The 22,056-nt window shown below is 38.4% G+C and overlaps 1 protein-coding gene and 1 long non-coding RNA gene across 2 annotated transcripts; both read right to left on the bottom strand.

Moving 5' to 3' along the window:
- Positions 1-2,823: 2,823 nt before the first annotated feature.
- Positions 2,824-5,726, bottom strand: LOC124281366. The gene is made up of 3 exons (XR_006899909.1): positions 5,288-5,726; positions 4,682-4,850; positions 2,824-3,356 (listed from the first exon to the last, which is right to left on the bottom strand). It is a non-coding gene; the product is annotated as an uncharacterized LOC124281366 (long non-coding RNA).
- A 10,634-nt stretch (positions 5,727-16,360) lies between these two features.
- LOC124281364 (lithostathine-1-beta-like) lies at positions 16,361-20,449 on the bottom strand. Its single transcript, XM_046717402.1, has 3 exons — positions 20,107-20,449; positions 19,329-19,502; positions 16,361-16,734 (listed from the first exon to the last, which is right to left on the bottom strand). The coding sequence occupies exons 1-3, from the start codon at positions 20,330-20,332 to the stop codon at positions 16,523-16,525; spliced, it is 612 nt and encodes a 203-aa protein (XP_046573358.1). The 5' UTR covers positions 20,333-20,449; the 3' UTR covers positions 16,361-16,522.
- Positions 20,450-22,056: the final 1,607 nt, after the last annotated feature.

Here is a 22,056-nt window from a genome sequence, read left to right on the forward strand (position 1 = left end):
TTGTTAATAGTGCAAAATATTCGAGGAGTAATATTGTTGCCTATCATGCAATATCCAAATATCAAAATTAATTCATATGAGTGCCTATAGAACTATGCTTCAAATATTTCAGAATTTGTATAAAGAGATGGATGGGACTTTGAATTGAGTTACGTTCTTCCATGTGGAGCGAATACGAAAACTATGTGAGAAGAATAGGGACTTTCTGGAGTATTGGGCGGATTGAAATAAAGTGTATATCTTAATTATGAGGACATTTGAAGTTTTGTTACAACATAAAATTATTCACATATATTGGTACATTTTAGGAGCAATATTGCAATTGTCATTTTGATTAATTCACTGGAAATGATAGCAAGGTATGTTTTAAGAATCTTGCTCTTTTTAGTAAATGTGTAAGGGTAATCAATACATACTAATCTAATCAATTATAAATAATTATTTAATTAATTGACATATCAGATTCATGTGATTTTAAGGCAGAACTAGGCAAACAAACACTATACAAATCATGACAGGACAATCACTTGGTACTAACTTAGTTTGTTGGCTCCTGCTTTTAGATGGTTTTTTAAAAATAATATACTTACTAATAAGATAATTCTGAAAGTGATTGCTAGTATCATAACTCATCAAAGTTATTTCAACATCCAGAGAATTTGATAAAGCAACCCTATGTTTTGGTCACATCCTGGTCAGGCATTATCCAGTCCTGGAACAGAAATAACTTACAGAAATCTCAGTTGACTTTTCATGTAATGGGATAAATATTGAAACATATATTTAACCCAGATTTGATGTAATGTTTCTTATAAATCATCAGTTTTTTAGGAGGCTACTAATATTTGAAGACTGAGCCAAAGCTAGTGTTTATTAAGATGTTGGTTTTGGACAAATTGTTCAAGGTTTGTTGATGGTTATTTGGAAAATGAGCTTCATTAAATTGCACACTGGTTGTAGGAGGTGTTTTCCTTACCTCTATGACTTTTACCAAATTTTGAATCAACCTTACTATAATTTGTATGACACTAGTAAGTACCTCAGAAAAGGAAATAGATCAAAATTTAGAAATGTCCTCTATCGATATAGTCTCAGACCTAATAAAACAGAGATTGTCATTGTTTAAGAAGCAATAATGTCAATATTTGTATTGACAAAAAGCTTTGAACTTAGGATATATTCTTTGCACCTTATTTGCACTAGTAGTTAGCAGTTAAATATCTCTGAAGCAAAAAAAAATATTTTTTAATTTTGTGTAACATTCTATTTCAATGTAGTTAATTGTTCGGATAACAGCTAGTGGATGATCTGTTCAAAGATTTTGCATCACAGGTTTCCTATTTCTGGAAGATGGGTCACTGGACAGATGCAGACTGTATCTTGGATCTTCTTTGTGTTCTGGTGCTGTGACATACCTGTACATAAACGCTGGCAGTTCATTAAGTCAAGTATTGTGGAAGTTTGTATGTAAGTTAGGATTCCACAACAAACTACGTACATTGTATAGAAAAATAAAGTGGAAAGGATGGTTTTAAAAAATGGATTTCCTTATATTCATTGTCATTTTAGGATGGTGTACAGATTTTGAAGAGGGAAACTTTACTGAGAATTGCTGCAGATCAGCTGTTGAATATTTGCTTCTGGGTCGGTCCGGAGTACATCCATGGAAACATACTGTTTACAAGCCCAATCATATTTTCCAGATTTCCAAATAAGATCAAATAAGTTATGCGCTGTGACTGATTTGTTTACATCAATTATATACAGACAAATAAGAAACGAAGGTAAACGGGAAATATTTTCTGCTTTTTATTTACCATTCATTTAATTCATTAAAACAAAGAAACCCATGTTTTCAGATTATTTAACTAAGTTTGAACAACACCAGCGGATAACTAAGTAAAGGCACCACGCGCAACGTTGACAATCTATTTTATAGATACCGAAACGATCTGCAACATGAACATGTGGATGTGTTCACGGTTTTTATAAACTTATGATGGGAATTGTTTTGGGGAAAAATCCAAACAACAAAATTCAGTTACCCTTCCCCTGCTGATATCTTTGACGGAGGTGAATTGCCAGATAGATTAATTGATTCGAACGAAAATACGCTTCCTACTCTCAGCAGCTGGTCGAGACGATTTTTCATCGGGCATGTAACTCATTTTCACTCGCCAATTGCAATCTGCCAACTAAAATATATTAAAAATCACATACCTAAACTTGCCTCTTTAAATATCATTCACAAACGAGGGATACCAAAGTATCACAAGCATAATTTATCAACAATGTTCTCAATCACGTACGTTTCGCCGGCGGTGACGCCATTGTGATTAGTCAGTGGTTGTCCCCCCTAACGTCAAAAACGAAGTGGGCGGGGCTTATCGGCCGGGACTGGATCGGTCTATTGTATATATGTTGCAGTAACATAAGTTAAATATAACTCAGAGACAATGATAGTTTAATCACATTATCGCGTAAAATACTTTGGAGTCTTTGTTTGGTTCCTTAGAATGCTCATGTAACACCGGCTTAGGAACTCGATGGTGTGTTTTGCTAGCATTTCTTTCTTTCTTAAGTCTTTCAAACAACATAGAAAACGAATTGGATGTGAACAGCATTGAATCTCGTGAGACTGAATGTTTTGTGTTGCTGCTTACCAGCTCTTATCTGTTTTAGAGAATAGTTTTATAGAATAACACAAGCATGTCTGTTTTGTGGTCTAGATCTAGTGTGTAATCTTCATATAAAATTATAACTGGAATATTTGTTTCTTTGCAACATTGATGTTTATTCATGACAAATACAGATACAATATTAAAATGTCTAAGCTAGCCTCTGAACAATGCTAAGAAGTTGAGGAGGGTACCGTTAACCCAAAAGAACTTAATGAGGGATGCTTATGAGTTGTCTCCTCTTGAATCATCTGGCTGTAGTGCAGGTAAACGGTACGAGACTTATGATCACATGCACATACACATACTATAGACAGATAGATAGATAGATAGATAGATAGACAGACAATTTAGAAACCGATTTGTCACGCTTCGTCTTCCCATACGGTATGTAGTTCCGACATTATATTCAATAAGTATATACTACATTGGGATTCTATAAGTATACTGACAGCTAAGAGCATCATCATTAGCCTCAAACATCTATCTCACACAGAGCTCTTAATTTCCCTCTCGCGCGATAGGCACTCCATCCGCCAGGACCAAATATCTTGCCATAAATCCTATCATCTCCAATCCCAGTGGAATTCCAGTTGACGTAGGAACCAAGAGAATGTCCATTTGTCCAGTGCCATTCACCACCGGTGTCACGCTCGAGGCCGATCCATAAGGTTTCGTCTGGAGATAAGAAAACAGTTGTTATGTCCACAAATATAAAATTGACAAAAAAATCCGCAAATAACAAAAGGCACCACTTTGGGGTCTGTTTCATATAGCTGATAAGTTCTGTTGAAAGATATTAAACGGTTTTCAAGTTGTGCCCCTCCCTTTTGAGACTAAGTCCAGAATGTTTCCATGTAAGTCAAGAAAACTAAAAATGACAAAAATCTGTAAATGACAACAATCTGTAAAAAGCACAAGGCGCCAAGGTTCTGTTTGATATTCCTACCAGTTTTGTTGAAAAATATTGAGCGGTTTTTGAGTTGTGATCCGAAATAAAATGATTACGGACGGACGGACGGACGGACGGACGTAGCGTCGACTATATTCCCCTGCGTTACATGCCGGGTGGATAAAACATGATGATAAGCGCAGGGCTTCTAGAAGATCAACTCCTGATGACACTGCTGCCATATTTTCTTTCACTGCCTTTCAGTTCTAGTACTACATTTCAACCATGGTCAATAGCCAATGCAATAATATTTTGAAGTTCCTTCTCATCATAGTCAGCTTCTCTTGTGGAGTGGTTCTCAGTAAGAAGAATTGGCCATGGCAATGCAGCAATGTTATGACAGTTACATCGCTTGCACAATGTGGCTAGGCAAACTCCTGTAGTGTTTTAAAAAAAGTAGAACATGGTCTCAAACGATGTATTTACGGTAGCGTCTGTCATTCAAACGGCTACTAACAAAGGTGAGTTGTGTTCACCCATGAGTGATGCCACAAGACACTATTACGCATACACCATGAAAACTGGTGACGACTTTTTGTAAAGCATGTCTACACCAAGCTCTCAATGTTGACGTTCAAGCACATTTAGGAATATTGTTGGATATCGGGACCAGAGGCCCACAACCGCTTGCTTACGGGTCTTCCACTAATTGGTCTTAACGCTTGGCGTTATCAGCTGCTGATGAGTCAGTTTGGTAACGATTTCTGAAATGCACTAAGCGAAATTGGTTGTCGTGTTGACGTGACGTTACACGTGGACGAACGGCCCACAATAAATTAATGCTGCTCTGCTGTCTCCCAAGTGATAATATGTTTCAGAGGATTGAATTGGCAACCTGGTTTTGCAACATTCCTGTTTGCAGCAAACGAACGGTTCGTTGTTTTGGTTTTCAGCAAGTCGTGGCCTTGTAAAAGCGTTATTTGTGGTAAACCAAACGTATTATATACCTGATAGCTAAACAATCATTGTGTAATTAAATTATGTACCGTGAATAACATGAATTAGCAATTATCATGAACCTAAAGATAGTCGTGTCATGAGTTGTACTTACTCCTTGCAACAAGGACAGTTTGTCTGTTCTCCTCCTTAGATCTAATAAAGGTAAGATGTCCCGAGTTCTCCATACACAGTGCCTTTGCGGCTGGAAACTTCATGATCGAAGATGCGTAGCGCCTGAGACACTGGTTTGTGACAGTAGACGTAGCTGGCAGGACAAGCCCCTGGAAAACAACGGTTGGCACTGGCTGACTATATATTGGCGTGGAAGCACTTGTGTTTCAATAGTTTTACTGAGCCTCTTTTATGCAATTTATTTAGACACAAAAGGACACACAATGTTTCTTGTTAAGGGATGGAGTCCACAAAATCTGGTCATTTAACGGGGTTTTACATCGTGGGTCAGTCATTGACCTGTGAGCCTTGGAGGCCTTTGTGATAGACTTCGCACAATGTTACATTTTTGTAAATTGTTTTAAACTTGGTTTTAATTCAAGTAGTTAAAACTGTCGTACAAAATGATTTACGTGGTGATCTAAAAATAAAGGTGTTGTTCATGAAATTCATAATTTGGCTACAATGCTCGTGAAAAAGGTTTTCATATGTCTCGTTTCAACAGAAAACAATGGCAGAATCTGATCTTCGATGGTAAAATACTTACCGTTCAGCAGAGAAAAGTATTGAACATCACTCCGATTCTGGAGCTGGTCTCTGGCAACGAACACATACTTCTCCAGGTAACAAGCCTGAGTGTTGACGTCATAGAAGAATGAGGAGCAATTTTCGTTGTTCACACAAGCTACTGCACATTCTGATTTGAGGGTTGCCCCAGACAGGAACGGATCCAGAGTGTTTGTGATGTAGCCAGTGAAGAGCAAGGAGAATGTGAACATGGTGACTGCCTCAGTAGCAACGACCAACGTCCTTATATACCGATACCACAAGTTAAAGATTATGTCAGACAGCTGGGAATTGATTTAATTTGTTTATCCATTACCTGGACAAATGTTGCTTTCGCTGAGTGCCCGTTCAACTTCCGATGTATGATGTTTGCATCAGGCAAACTAAAAATTAGATCCCGTCTTGATTGTTCAAGTGGTCAAGTATTTGTGGCATGACGCTCTTTTAAATCCTGATACAAAGAGCAAGCTCGATTGTGCCTCAAAAGTTGTGAAATGTATAACACCAAAGTTTAAGCCATGACCCAATAGTTTACGAATCGATACAAGTTACTGCAAATTACATTTGGCAGTACTCAGTAGAGTTGAAGTTGAAACTACAATAAGAGTATATGTATGCGTATGTGCATACACCAATAAAGATAGGGATTCTGCATTTATTAGCAGCAAAAGTTTTCAAACAGACCTAGGCAGGATATCCAGGACGAAATTAGGTAGTTTACACAACTGCTGGTCTCTGTGAGATGATAGAGGCATGTGCTTATAAAGACGAAATACGTTCCATACTGTGCTCTGTCATGATGGATTGACCCGTGAAGATCCGGGGTAGAATAGGTCTTCAGGAACCCATGCTTGCCACAAAAGGCGACTATGCTTGTCGTAAGAGGCTACAAATGGGTCGGGTGGTCAGGCTCGCTGACTTGGTTGATTCATGTCATTGGTTCCCAATTGCGCAGATGTTCATGATGTTGATCACTGGATTGTCTGGTCCAGACTCGATTATTTACATACCGCCTCCATATAGCTGGAATATTGCTGAGTACGGCGTAAAACTAAACTCACTCACTCACTCATGCTGGATTTGTTTGTTATGTACTGGACTCCAGGGATAACACATTCTTAGTGAGTACAATTATTACTTAATGTAAGGAAAACACAACGTGAATAAACTTCTTCGAAACCTTCACAGAAACAATGAAGTACAACTGTAACATTAGATGCTTGATTGGCATTTTATAAGATGCAATTTGATGAACATAAAGAATTTTCTGGATTTCATCTTCTTTTCATTTTTATATATAACGTTTCGGGACCTGTTCCAGACCCATCATCATGTACAACTAATAAAACTATGTTAACAGGACCCAAGATGTTGTATCAAAGAATAAAAAGAAGATGAAATCCAGAAATTTCTCTCTGTTCATCAATTGAAACATTGCATAAAAATCATTACACTACCATTCAATACTTGCCCTGTTTTGAAGAGGGTTTGACAACAATCTATTAATAGAAGTAAAAAACTAAGCTAAGCACGTGAAATACTTCAAATAATGTTTGAAGTCGCAACTGATAACATTCAAACAACTGGGATCAGCAATAATGCTGTCTGTGCCGTCACTTTGACGTCAAAATCAAGTTCCTGCAAAGACTAGATCCGATGATGGTTTTTGTTATTTTTATGAAGAACAATCTGTGGCGTAATCAGTGTACTCTTGAAATGTAATACACGTGAAAATCACAGGCTAACAATAGTAGAGGAATGTTTTCGCCCAATGCTGAGATAATTCTATCTGAATAAAAAATTTGGGAATAACAACAACCAGGATGATCAATGACTGATGCATCTCCTTTTAATTGGACAGCCCCACGAGCAGTGCAACCGACATCTCATGAACAAATGAAATGAATAAATGAGGATTACTTGCCATGTCGAAAGGTATTCGAGTGCATTTTTGGCATTACCCTACTCGAACTCAAATGCCCATTTTTCTGTTGATGTCTTGCAGATTGATTACTTTCTCCTTATTTATCCACAGCAAATCTGCAATTAACTTCTTTGAGTCATTTTAGAAGTTGTATATATGAAGGAAACCATGTTCTATAGATAGTCAACTTCTTTATTGCAATGAGTTCGACGTTTCGGTGTAGGTACTAACACCATTATCAAGCAAGTAACGGTGTTAATGCCTACACCAAAACGTCTCACTGATTGCAATAAAGAAGATGACCCTCCATAGATCTTGGTTTTCCTCCAAATCTGCAATTAGCTTGTTTCTGTCCAACGCTCCAAATAGACCGAATGTTATCCTATCGTACAATTGTACACAGACTAGGAACACAAAGTGACGTAGATATGGCGAAGACAATTGTCTGATTAACAATAAAAAAGAAAGAAAGAAAAGTTTTGAAATTAACTTCCTACACGAGACGTAAGGCGCGTTTTCAATGTCTGCAAGTGAGATATAAACATGTATATGCGTTCTATTTCTAATTCTTTTTCTTCAAATCAAACAGTGTTACAACATGAAGTTCGCTAGATAATTTATCTCATTAAGCTTACAAGTGGCAAATTTCTCAACGGAATTCTATTGAGGATCTAGATGATTGAGGATTGATTTACCAAATATTACTCTCTTCTGTTGCTTTCTGATACTGTACGAATTTGAAGAGAGATTTATTCATATTAGTATCATTACGTACAAATTGTAAAAAAGACGATTTCTATTATCTAACCTACCCAGTTACTTTGAAATTTTGGAATAATGCGATTAGTTACGTATGCGTATATACTAATATTTCAAGAAAATTATCTGGTATTTCTTAAACTTAAGACGATTTTGAAAATAGTTTAGAACCGGCCCCTTGTCGTTTTTTCTTCTGACTGGAATATAATAATATTTTCAACGTTACGAATTTGTGTTACAATGCATCATTCAACTGTGTGTAAGGTGTAAACACCTTGGAGTCAACTTTGTGTGCAGAATCTTTCAGTGTTGTCACAACCCCTAGTGTACAGTACACAACCCTGTGCACTTAAAAGAACCCACGAATCCATTGGTATATGACCAGATGGTGGCCACAGGAATTCGTACAAACACCTAGTGCAGTAAACTTGGACAAAGTACAGTGACTATGTGTCGCGGTCCACCCAGCTGTGAATGGGTACCTCGTAAGGATTTGAAAGCCGCAATAACTCGGTGCGCCTTGTGGCAGCAAGAGTTGCATGATCCCCATGGAGTTGAGATTGATAATAAGATTACCAGCGCCTTGAGCATGCACTAGTGCGTGGATATGTGCGCGATACAAATATCCAATAATAATAATAATCGTAAGTGCCCATCAAAAGTTTAGACTCCTTAGTGTAAATGTGGCCACTTAATCAGTCAACTGTTCTAAACTAGATTTTGCAAAATATTCCATACTGTTTATAGGTACTGTTTACACATGAACTGATGCATTGTAAAACAAATTCGTAACGGTGAAAATATTATTATCGTGAGTTCAATAAACTCTGGCGAAATCTTAAGAAAACTTTACACCAAAACGCAGCTGCTCACATGCATGATATTTGCCAATGCTATTCAGAATTTTGATGTATGAACCTTGTGCAATTCATCTGCATAACGTTTTCAATTGGTTCCTCCAAGTTAGTGGAGAAATTCATCATTCATCTTGTGCATATATATATATATATAAGATGAATGTACAACCAATACTAACTTGCATGGCACCATCTCATCACGATCAGGGTGCGGACATTGCTACACAAATATATATATAATATAGTGAGTGTATTTATCTTGAGTCTCAACTATTGATGAGTGATGAATTTCCCCATTCATTGGAAATATTGACTGTAATTTTAGATACTGTGACGCACAATTTGTTTATAATTACGATTTTAAAATAAATAAGTTAAAATCCGACTGGAATTTTCCATCACTAGGGATAACTATTTCAGTGCCAAAACAGTAAAGGATCTTTTTCGTGATGTAAATTATCATTTGATTGTTGTGGGTTTCTTTAAGAAATAAAACTAATTGAAACACTTTGATTAATATGTATTGTAGATACATGTATATTTTTATGATTGGGAATATAAATAAATAACTGAGATCGTTAGTGGCTGCATTGTGAAAGGGGGTTAAAGTATTGTAAAATTAATATCCTCCTGACAGGGTACGTAAATCCCGCAACATTCAAAGTCAATTTAAACTTACCATATTTTATAACGTAGTATTGTTTACATTTTAAATTATGGTGACTGAGTGAGTTAATATTTACCGTCATATCGGCCATATTTCAGCCATATTGTGACGTTTTAGATTATGATTAAATTTTCCTACCATCGCTAGCGGCTGAATGAGGATATAAATCCAGCTTGGGTTCATGCAGCAGCAAATGCACTGTATGTTTTCTATGGTGAGTTTGTGTTTCTTTCTTTCTTTAGTCGTTCAAATAACATAGAATACAAATTTGGATAAGCATTTGAACTTCGTAAGACTGAATGTTCTGCCTTGCCGTTTACCAGCTCTTATTTGTTACGGAATAACAGAGCATGCGCATGTCTGTTTTGCGGGTTTAGATCTAGCGAGTACTCTTCACATCAAATTATAACTCAGTCTGGTAGAGTTGTTTCTTTGCGACATTAATGTTTGTTCATGACAAATACAGATACAATAGTAAAATATCTAAGGTAGCCTCTGAACAATGTCGTCTATATAGACGAGGTCAAGACGATGTTTGTAAAAGCAGATTGTCACGCTTCGTCTTCCCATACGGTATGTAGTTCCTACATTATATTCAATATGTATATACTACAATGGGATTTCTATACATATCCTAACACCTAAGCCTCAAACATCTATCTCACACAGAGCTCTTAATTCCCTTTTCGCGGAAAATGCACTCCATTTGCCATTACGAAACATCTTGCCATAAATCTTATCAACACCAATCTTTAAGGAATTCCAGTTGATGTAGGGTCCAAGGGAATGTCCATTTGTCCAGCTCCAGTGACCATCGGTGACATTACGCTCAATGCCAATCCATAAGATTTCATCTGTAGATAAAAAACAGTTGTTCTGTCAATTTGTGATGTTAGAACACGCACTTGACAGCATAAAGGGTGCATCAAGTCTGTACCACAGGGGTCGAAGAGAGACTGAGGAGGTGGGGAAGTGGGTGTGGGGGGTAGGGGCTGTGCCGATGGCACACTGATTAAAAATAGCATGACAATGCATGAAGGCATAACCATGGCTTCTGGGTGGGGGTGGGGGTGGTGGTGATGATTTTTATGGAGAAGCATGTACAATGTAAATGACCCCCCACTAATATTTATGTACAAAATAAGTGACTCCCCTGCATGTCATGTACAAAGTCAATTACCCCCCTCCACTTCCCATAATTTCTAAGCATAATTTTAACATATTTGTATGCACAAAATTGCTCCGCCCCCCAGTATGTGTGTACAAATTGCTGACCCTCCCTAGCTCCCCAGAACAAAATGGGTGCCCACCCCCTTAAAATCATCATCACTCACTCACTCACTCACTCACTCACTCACTCACTCACTCACACACACACACACACACACACACACACACACACACACACACACACACACACACACACATACACACACACGCCATGAATTATGAACGGTCCCTAATATGGTTATCAGCTGCTGATGTGGCAGTTTGGTAACGATTCCTGAGGTGCACTAAACAAAAAATGGTTGTCGTGTTGACGTGACGTGGGTTGTACTTACTGCTTGCAACAATGACAGCTTGTCTGTTCGCCTCCTTAGATCTAATAAAGGCGAGATGTCCCGAGTTCTCCATACACAGTGCCTTTGCGGCTGGAAACATCATGATCGGAGATGCATACCGCCTAAGACACTGGTTTGTGAAACGACAGTAGATGTAGCTGGCAGGACAAGCCCCTGGAAAACAACGGTTGGTACTGGCTGACTATATATTGGTGAAACCCCAAATGGTATGGAAGCACCATTCAGCCTAAGCATCTTTGAAGTAAATCATAAAAAAATGTTTCAGACACAAAAGACACACAATGTTTCTTGTAAAGAAGCGGACTCCATAAAATCTAGACATTTAACAAGGATTCATATCGTGGGTCTGTCATTTGCCTTTGAGCCTCGGAGGCCTCTGTGATAGGCTTCGCATGATATGTTACATTTTTGTGAATTGTTTCAAACTTGGTCTTAATTTAATCAGTTAAAACTATTTTACAAAATTAAAAATAGTGAACTAAACATATAGGTGTTGTTCAATAAATTAATTATCTATTAGCCAGGAAATCTGACATGGAAATTGCTACATCATCTACAAAATCATTTTTAAGTATGTGTGAGACGATATTGTTTTCACATTTTCAAGATTTGTGGTGTATGTTTTCATCTTTAATCAAAACTGATATATTTCTTTAATTCAGTGTAATGAAAACCAAATAATTCTTCGACAATGCGTCGTATATTTTGATATCTGGATGTCTTAAAGACTTTACCAAATTGAAATTACCATTTTGTTTATTTTACTGCCATCAACACTGCTGCAAATCACATATTCTAGATTTATATAGTGACCAGTTGTTCAGGTGAAAAACTCATGGAGGGAGAGAGGACAGATTACGCACTTACACCGTACTGGCATCACCGTTCAACCTACATAGCTTTAGCTTTATAACTGATACAGCCTGTCTTAGTGAAATAACACCACTGGTGAAATTGCTACTGTTGACTTCTAAAGAGATATGATAAGTTTGCTCATGTCTCGTAATTTAGAATGAGCTGGATGGTTGAAACAAGTGCATGTCATCCTGAATCACCAGAGAATTTGACATTTTTCATTTGTCCCAGTAATTTTCAATTGCTGATCAAGTCGATCATCAAGCTGTTAATGTTCTTTCAGATGCTGTACCTCAAACGCATGTGAAGATACCAGAGAGAAATCAAATAGAGTGGGCATTAACTCTCTAAATTAATTATCAAGAATGCAGTGGCAATTCAACTAATAAAATGCGTAATCTGGCTTCAAATTCTCGTGGAAAAGGTTTTCATGTCTCGTTTAAAAACAACAACAACAACAACAACAAAAATATTAAATATGATCTTCGATGGTAAAATACTTACCGTTCAGCAGAGAAAAGTATTGAACATCACTCCGATTCTGGAGCTGCTCCCTGGCAACGAACACATACTTCTCCAGGTAACAAGCCTGAGTGTTGACGTCATAGAAGAAAGAGGAGCAGTTTGCGTTGTTCACACAGGCTACTGCGCATTCCGATTTGAGGGTGGCCCCAGACAGGAACGGATCCAGAGTGTTTGTGATGTAGCCAGTGAAGAGCAAGGAGAATGTCAACATGGTGACTGCCTCAGTAGCAACGACCCACGTCCTTATATACCCATACCCTAAGTTATAGATTATGTCAGACAACTGAAAATTGACTTCATTTGTTTATCCATTAACTAGATAAATGTTGTTTTCGGTAAGCATCCGTTCAACCTCCGATGTATGATGCTTGCATTTCTTTCCTTTAGATAGTATCAGACAAACTGAAAAATATACCCCGTCTCAATTGTATATCAAGTAGTCAGTGTATGTGTTCTTCATAAACATTGTCAGAGCAAACAGACAACCTTCTTGGTTCCATTTCTTAACAGCAACCAACCATGTCTATGTTCACCGATTCTTAATAGGCTATGGTTGATACGAGACATGCCTATGGAGCTTGCAAGAGCTTTTACCCCAGATGCATGGCTTTCCGGAGAATAATCGAGAGACATTATTCTCTGGCTTTGGCGTTTTCTTTCAAATCTGGGTCGATCCTTGTGATTGTGGTTTCATTTTCATCGTCATCATATTTGAATTTAAATGTGCTGAGTCACCTACAAATTGTAAGCCACAAAACCTTTTTTTATTCTATACTCTTTCGAAATCTGACTATTGCATGAGAATGCGCCTTATTATTTTCTAACCGCTGTCAACTAACGCAAACCTTCGCAAAGTAAGTCAATTGTCCCATGAGAAAATACTGGTGCCTCACATTTGAAAATATCCTGCACAAACCTACCAAAGAGCGTTTGGATTGCTTTCCTGAGGTCTTGAATGTTTTAACCTTGATAAAAACAACTTTCATCAAAGATTCATAGAAGTGTTGATGGAAAGAGCACAGCCAATTGTCCCTCAAAACTTGGGAAATCTACACAAATACTGCTTAACTGATATAATGGGAAAGTTGTCGACTGGACGGTTAAAGTCATCCCCACTGTCGTACAGTTTTGCGGAGAGTTAATGTGTGTCCATCAGAATCTTTCATGCATATATCTAATTGTGAAACAAATGAGAGAATGATTGAGTAAGGTTTCACCCCGCTTTTAACAATATTCCAGCAATATGACGGCGGTGAACACCAGGAATGGGCTGACGCAAATGAGGTGATCTCACTGCTATATTAGATTTTTGGTTCTGGTGGTTAAAGCAGTGGAAGGGAATCCATGTGACTATTGTTGACAGATCGTATATTTTCCTGAAGATAAGGTAAACCACTTGTTGACATCATTTGCTTTATTATCTGATCCTTCATACCTTTACCAATTTGAATTTATTTCTTTTCTGATTCTGTAAAACTGCAAGCATACGCCTTGAGGATTTGATGATCCACACGTGGTAATTCCACTTGTCACAAATACTTCCTGTGAATATACGGAGGTAAGCTTTCCTACATTGATTACAAGGTAATTTTGAAAAGAATCAAGTTCAACAGCCATGATTGTTGTAAGTGAAGGCAGATTCAATGACGCAAACCATCCCTCAGAATACAGTTGGGCGGAGCCAGTCAGTGAGCTCAGAGGCTGTAGGGCAGTCAAGTGGTTAAAGCGCTCGCTCGTCACGCCGAATATTAAGCTTCGGGCTGGCGCCTAGTCTACCTGCTTTTGCCTCAGATTATATCATCGTATTATGGGGATTGTTATGTCACCCGTTTGATTAAGATGGTCCTCAATGTATATATGAATTAAGCCTTATTAACAGTAAAGGTTTAATGAAGAAGATCGATTGTCTTGTCAAGGGTTGGATCCCTGACAGGCATTCAAAGTGAGGAATTGGACCAATGTCACCGGATGGTCTAATCATTAAAACTATTTATATCAAAAGTCGTCACACACACTGAACAATGTAAACATCGAACATTTTCAAAGACAAACAACAAAAGCAACACTTCCTTTAGCCTCACAAGATAGATTATATCGTAGATAGACGCTGCGACCCACATATCAGCCAATGAAAACAATACTAGTGACTTTACAACATTTGGCCAGTAGTTCTAAACCCTGTATGTGTGTGTGCGCGTGTGTGCGTGCGGGACGTCACAAGTCACCTGCTGAACATTGCCTTTACTGTTGCCTGTCAACTTCTGAAAATGCAAAACAGACTTTAATGATGTTTGTAACTGAATCTTTGCTTCCTGTAAAAAGATACATCCATGTATAGTGCAGTGTATGGATAGAGCAGTGTTCGTGATGTCCCGAAGGACCAACCGAGGGAGCCAATCTAAACAATTTGTAACGTAATGGGGATTTGCTGCTTTGCTCTAAACGGGAGCGGGACAATTGCCACCCGGACAATTGTCACCTAGGACAATTGCCACAAATTTTAGATTGAAGTTTGATGTACAAGATTTGTCTTAAGTTGCTGAAAGTTCGTTATACGAAAGCATATGTTTTTACTTACGATGGATTACCATGTCACATTCAATAAAAGTTGGTAAAGAAACTGACTTATGTTGTTATGTCTTGGGTGGCAATTGTCCAAGACCCCTCTAAAAGGGTTCTCTTTCGTTTAACAATACAGTTTTACGAATCTAGTGATATATATCAAGATGAAAATAACCACCAACGTACAATTCAAGTCAGTTAATGTAGCTAGATGCGACAAGACCCCGTGCATTACCCATGCGTTGTGGATACAACATGTGGCACTGCTTCACTATAATTCAGACTACATGTCTCTGTCTTGACTTGAAATATGTACGATTAAAAACAAATGGAATCATTATGGTGATAAAGGAGTTTTACCTCTGCATAGACGTGGAACTAAAATCAAAACTGAAACTTATCTAACAGTAACAACATTGTGTAAACAATGAAGATAAAACCAAACAATGGTAGCACAGAATAAACAGCCTCTAAATAGAAGGAATAATATTACAATTTAAAACTGGATAGACAAAAGTGAAAACGATTTTGTTACTTTTAACGAACGCAAGAATCCTGAAGGGCAAAAATGCCATAACCACTAAAAGCATAGATACAAACAACAAAGTACTGACTGGCAGGTGGAGTGATTTTAAAAAAGCTTTCGATAGTGTAAGACAGAAATTATATTCCAAATCACTCACAAAATATTTTAGTGATAAAGACCGCATAATTTTATGATAAACTCCAACATTTCAGCAAAGAGTGAGTGTGAGTGAGTTTAGTTTTACGTCGCACTCAGCAATATTCCAGCTATATGGCGGCGGTCTGTAAATAATCGAGTCTGAACCAGACAATCCAGTGATCAACAGCATGAGCATCGATCTGCGCAATTGGGAACCGATGACATGTGTAAACCAAGCCAGCGAGCCTGACCACCCGATCCATTTAGTCGCCTGCCATAAAGAGAAATGGCCGACACAAATTAGAGGTTATGTCCTATCCAACAGAGATGAGTTCCATATTAAAGTGGATACAGACTTCTGTCCACAAATGATGTATATAACATGGATTTTTATGAAACAACTTCATATTGACTAATGTTCATTTAACAAAGGAATAAAGAGATAAAAATGTTCCTATTCTACGACACACACGTGTACTGGAACCTCAAACTGAAGACATAACAGGAATTGAAATGACTGTAAAAAGGGAGAGAACTCTGGATATTCAGACAGAAGGTACGATGCACGGACCCATATTTCAACATTGCGTGAAGAGATAATTTTGATCAAAAAGGTCTTAGTGCGTGTGTGTATGTGTGTGAGTGCGTGCGTGTGTCTGCCTCTCTCTCTTTCTCTCTTTCTCTCTCCCTCTGTGTGAGTGTGAGAGAGAGAGAGAAAGAGAGAGAGAGCGCGCGCGCGCTTGATCCACAATACACATTTCATCTGAAGTCCGATTTTCTATATCACGGCACCCAGTTGTATAGTTCTCCTTAAAATTCCTACTCAACATCTATTTCACAGACAGCAATCTGACGTTGTGTGGGACGAAGGTCGTCCCAGAAGCCGGTCTTTGACATAAACAGATAGATCTGACTTCCATCATCAGGTTTTCCCGGACCCCAGTTTGTGTACGTCCCAAGAGGGTTCCCGTTTGACCAGTGCCAACCAGGGCCATTAGCGTTGCGTTGGAGGCCCAGCCATACTGGCTGATCTGTAAATAACAAGACGGATATATATTTGTGTGTATTACATGATAATATAAGAAGAATCGCAAAATGAATACATGACAGGAACTGACACATATGCTGTATGTGGGATTACACTCTCAGTGTAAAGACCGGGACTCGACCGAATAAAGTTCTAAAATACTTTATTGAGAAAGTGTAACCCCTACTATAACCTTTAACCACATTCTGAACGGCATTGTGAAGGGCATAATGAAGGACAAAACTTTATCAGCAGTATTCGTATGTTTTTAAAAGAAATATCTTAAATTCTTAATTTTATATTTCCCTGCTGCTCCACCGTGTGTTAAGGAGATGCATTGGGGATCCATTATCTGTTGTTGCTTCGTTGACAGGGTTTTATAATTTACCTTCATTTATTATTTAATTTTCACTTGTTTTTAGTCACGATATGGCTGAAATATTGCCTATGTGACTTAAATCATAACTCATTCACTCACTTCTCTGTTCCTGGTTTTGAAATACCAGTAAAAATCAACATATATATGTATAGTTACAATCCACACTTTCTCCGTTGACATTTTGACATGGCTTTCATGATATATCTCACGCTGAACACTGCAAAAGAACACCTGTGCTGTTATGGAAATACGTACACAATGTATGTGATATGTAAGTCACAATTAAAATCATTTTCAAAATATTTTCGTTACGTGAGTGCTCCGTTTGTACGTCGGTTAATTACCTGTCGATAGTTTAAACACCCATGCATATAACGATATTAGAAGAGAGGGTCTATGGTCTGAGAACATAAATAAATATCTGGTTGCTGCCCCACCATGATGGGTGATACATACACCCATTGATGACATGCTACTGATGAACTTGTCTGTGGTTACCATTGGTATTGGTTGCTATTCCGCCTGAACAGCGAACTGAAGCTCTGCACATGCTGAGTGTACATATCATCCAACAGCATGGCAATTGCGCCTCTAAACTGATCCTGGCCAAAAGGTATTGTCCTGGGCCTCTTTTCATAAAGCACTAAAGTGATCGTAAGTCACTAAGGTAGCCTAAGTGCAATGCTAAAGAATGGCAGTTAAGGTTTACCTAAGTAAATCTTGCTTCGTGAAAGGACCCCCTGACAAACATGCCGTCACTTCGTCGCCAACAACGGAGACAAAACTGTCATTCGTCAAGGAACACGGCCCTGGCGTTGCCTTGCCCACGCCTTACACTCAGGATTGAAGATCCGGATTAGAATTGGTCTTTGGTAACTCATGTCTGTCGTAAGAGGAAACTAACGGGATCGGGTGGCCAGGCTCGCCGACATAGTTGATGCGTGTCATCGTATCAGCTTGTATAGATCGATCTTCGTGTTGCCAATCACTGGGTTGTTTGGTCCAGAAACGACTTTTTACGGATACGTATCATCATAAAGCTGGAATATGGCTGTGTGCGGCGTTAAACACAACAAACAAAGCCTTGGTTCGGGGATTTTACTAAGGTAAGTGTTGAAATTCGGGACTATAAGACCCTTGTAAATTCCGTATTTCCCGTACACCCTTTCAAAATACCGTGTGACGAATTTATTACTCTTGAGATCTTTATATTTAGCTTAGCTTTAAACAGCAACATTCAATCGTAAAAAAGCAAAACGTTTCGCCATGATTTTTCCCTGAACGGTCATAAAGGGAGATCACTCGGGATGGCTTAGTTTACGACAAAAAAAATCGAATTTGAGGTTTTGTTAAATGACAAGTGAGTTACAGAAACATTTTATTTTGGGGATGTATTTATTGACACAAACTAATAAGAAATTATGGCAAGAACTTTATTACTATGTTTATACTCATAATTGTATACGCCAACTCTAAAATTTCGAAGCGATCAGCCGTTTGGCAGCCACATTCCGTCTTAGGTCAAGGCCATTCGTACAAACCCGTGTAGTGTGTCACGTGACAGATTTGACGGGGTGTACGGTCGGGTACACCCTGGCAAAACTGCCTACATGGGTTGATATCTTTGGACCAATCAGAATTGGACAAATGTATCTTAAGGGTAATAACAGACGGTACTACCCTAAGCAACGAATATTGCATGTGAGGTCCCTAAATCAATGTTATGTGTTATGGAGGTCATACTGTAATGACGTGGATGCGATATGCCTTTCAGAGTTTTCAAACGTTTGAATATCTTTCTCCGCAGACTGAGATGTGAAAAGCATTCCGCAATAAATTGCAGAAATTTCGGAATGTCATGTGTAACAGTATGATTGTTGGTACTACGTTGGCCCCAGAAACCGGAGTAAATACAAGTCCTTAAGCTATTTAAAACACCGTTCTATACTGGACAAAGTAAGTTAGGGATATTGGTACATTTAAGATTGATATTTCATCAATGTGTCAGTGAATAAATACATCATTATTCATAATTTCAAAATTTACATAAATCCCTAACTATTTTGTCCAGTATATATAGCATACCTGATTCTCCTGCTTGGGGGAGGGGGTTGTTTTGTAACACGGGACATTACATATCTGAGGCAGTAATTTTCCAAAGCGGATCTTATACCATAACATCAATATACATTTAAAGGCCTTCAAAGGCCTTCACTTACTGTCGGCAATAATGGCTACTTGTCTGTTTTCGTCCTCGGACTTGATGTAGACGAGATGTCCTGAGTCCACCCTACAGCGAGCCTCGGCTTCCGGGAACAACACGGATGTGGACGCATACATCCTGAGACACTGGTTGGTAGTGCGGCAGTAGATGTATGGCGACGGACACGCCCCTGTAACAAGATAGTTGACAGTGAAGGAATGTATATAATTGAAAATACACTTGTGACCCTCTAAATGTGTGGGGCGGTGGGGTAGCCTTGTGGTTAAAGCGTTCGCTCGTCACACCGAGGACCCGGGTTCGAGTCCCCACATGAGTACAATGTGTGAAGCCCATCTCTGGTGTCCCCCGCCGTGATATTGCTGGAATATTGATAACAGTGGCGTAAAACCATACTCACTCTCTCTACATGTGCTTTATTCTGGCAATTAGCAAAGGACCCTGCATACCTAACTAACAGTATTAAGGTGATTTCAGTACCATACACGTTGTAGAATATTACATAAGGTCAACAAAAACATATATTATCAAGACTTACATAAGTGTAAAAGGTCGTTGAGGCTGTCAGTCTTAATTCAATCAAAAGCAATATTTCATCAAAGATATAGTAAATTGCATTTTTTAAGGAAGTTAACGTGCAACTTACACGTAGATGTGGTTTACAAAAGGATTTTGACCATGGCGATGATTACAAATCACCCATTGTGTTTAACCACATTTAGCACAGTACTATAATTACTCCTTAACATTAAAATAAGAAAACAATTTCAACCTACTGCTGATCACTGTGTAGTATTGCACACCGCTCCGATTCTGGAGCTTGTGACCTGAAACGTACACATTCTTCTCCAGATAACACTCCTGAGTGTTGGCGTCATAGAAGAATGAGGAGCAATTTGCGTTGTTCACACAGGCTACTGCACATTCTGGTTTGAGGCTGACCTCACACAGGAACGGAGTGTCTAGGAAGAACCCCGTTAAGAGCAAGGAGAATGTAAACATTTGTCCTAATTATGCAGCAAAAGTTTCGACGATCCAGTTTGTGAATGTACACAGGAAGTCGAGAAGTTCCGATTTTATCCAGAGTATTATCCTAACTCATTCCATGTATTTCATGTACATCAGACATGCCTGATATTATGCTTTCATAATATATCGAGAAGGCCTTCCTATACAGCAACGCCTTTGTTTGGTCTCCAAGCAACAAGCAGGCATCTTTCAAGTAAAGTATGACACAGTTCCCACAATATTTTTAGACTTATTTGATTGAAGTGATGGCCAAGGTCTTTAAAAGCGAACAAAATGGCCATAATGCCGTTTTGTGGAAAAACTCTAACCTGATCTATAATCGCCTCCATATCTTTCTTCGGTATGCTGCAGCTAATACAACAGTGTGTGTTAATAAATCAGATAAACACTACTAAGGAACGTATTGTCTATTGTGTTCAATCCATTTAAGATAAATAATGCGAGAATTGGAATCTTTCCCACGGATGTCTTCCTTGGCATTTCTATTGAACACAGCACTTTTAATCCAGCATGTTGGCGACAACAGGCACGTATGTTTCTTTGTACATTCGTTTATGGGATAAACAGGAAATGTAAACATGGCAATGTTTATAAAGCTGAAGCTGACAAGTGCATTTTATTCTTCCATTGTGAAAACATCAATGTATGGTTCGACAGCGCACGGTTAGCTGCTGAACAGGGCATCAATGTTCACTGGAAATTCAGGATAGTTTGATAAATATTGACTTTTCGGTCCAAGAAAAAGTGTCTTCAAATACTGACCATGGGAACGTCTTCCGCGGCACTGGTGTATTCTCAAACCAAGTAGTTAGGTTGATTGTCGTAGTATTGACTATGTTATCTTAGCATCGTATCGTAATGTTTGAACGTAGTTATAAATATGTTATCTCAGTAATTATATTACTGTGAGCATTTGTGTGTTTCACATTACAACCTCGTCCTATCAAGAAACGGTATGGGCCTTTTGACGGGGAATCTTGCACCCTCACTCCTTCCTACTATTTTAATGATTTACGTTTGTTAGATTATAATTTCCTTTTTCTTATTTAGTTTCACGTATGTTGCGAAAATGCAAAATCTGTAATTACATTTAAAAACGCTCGGCAAAACCTTCTCTCACCAAAATCATCTATGATGTATAAGGACGTGAACACATGCGAAGTTACTAATGTGATGACAAAGTGTCACATCCTCCCTCAAATTTCAGCTTCAGCATCAGGAACTACTACTATGCAACCAACCGTGCAAACAAGGGCACGCAACCCGACCACAATCACTTAAATGCAAACTACCACGACCAGCTGGTTCCGTATTTTTCCTGATGGATCAAAAAGCCCTATCAACAACAATGGTTACGGAATCAGTATCCATGGCCACAAGCCACAAACTGTCAGTCATTTCACGGTTTAACTGGAGGTAATTCATCATGCACTCAAACTGGAACTACGGGAAGCAAAGTCAGTCATCCTATCAAACACAACAAGTATACTACTAGCCATCAGCTCTAGAAACTCAGATTCTAGACCAAGAATCTGCAAGAATACATTAAACTATATGTCCAGGGTAACAGGCGGAGTTTTGTTGGATCCCATTTTACAAAGACGTTCACTGAAACATAAGGGCAGACACACTGGCTCTGCAGTTTCAAAGACATTGCTAAGATACAGGCTAGTCCCTCACCAAACTAGTGAAAAATA

This window comes from Haliotis rubra, unplaced genomic scaffold (genome assembly GCF_003918875.1).
Source record: "Haliotis rubra isolate DU_JTF1 unplaced genomic scaffold, ASM391887v1 Scf283, whole genome shotgun sequence".
Lineage (NCBI taxonomy): Eukaryota > Metazoa > Mollusca > Gastropoda > Lepetellida > Haliotidae > Haliotis > Haliotis rubra.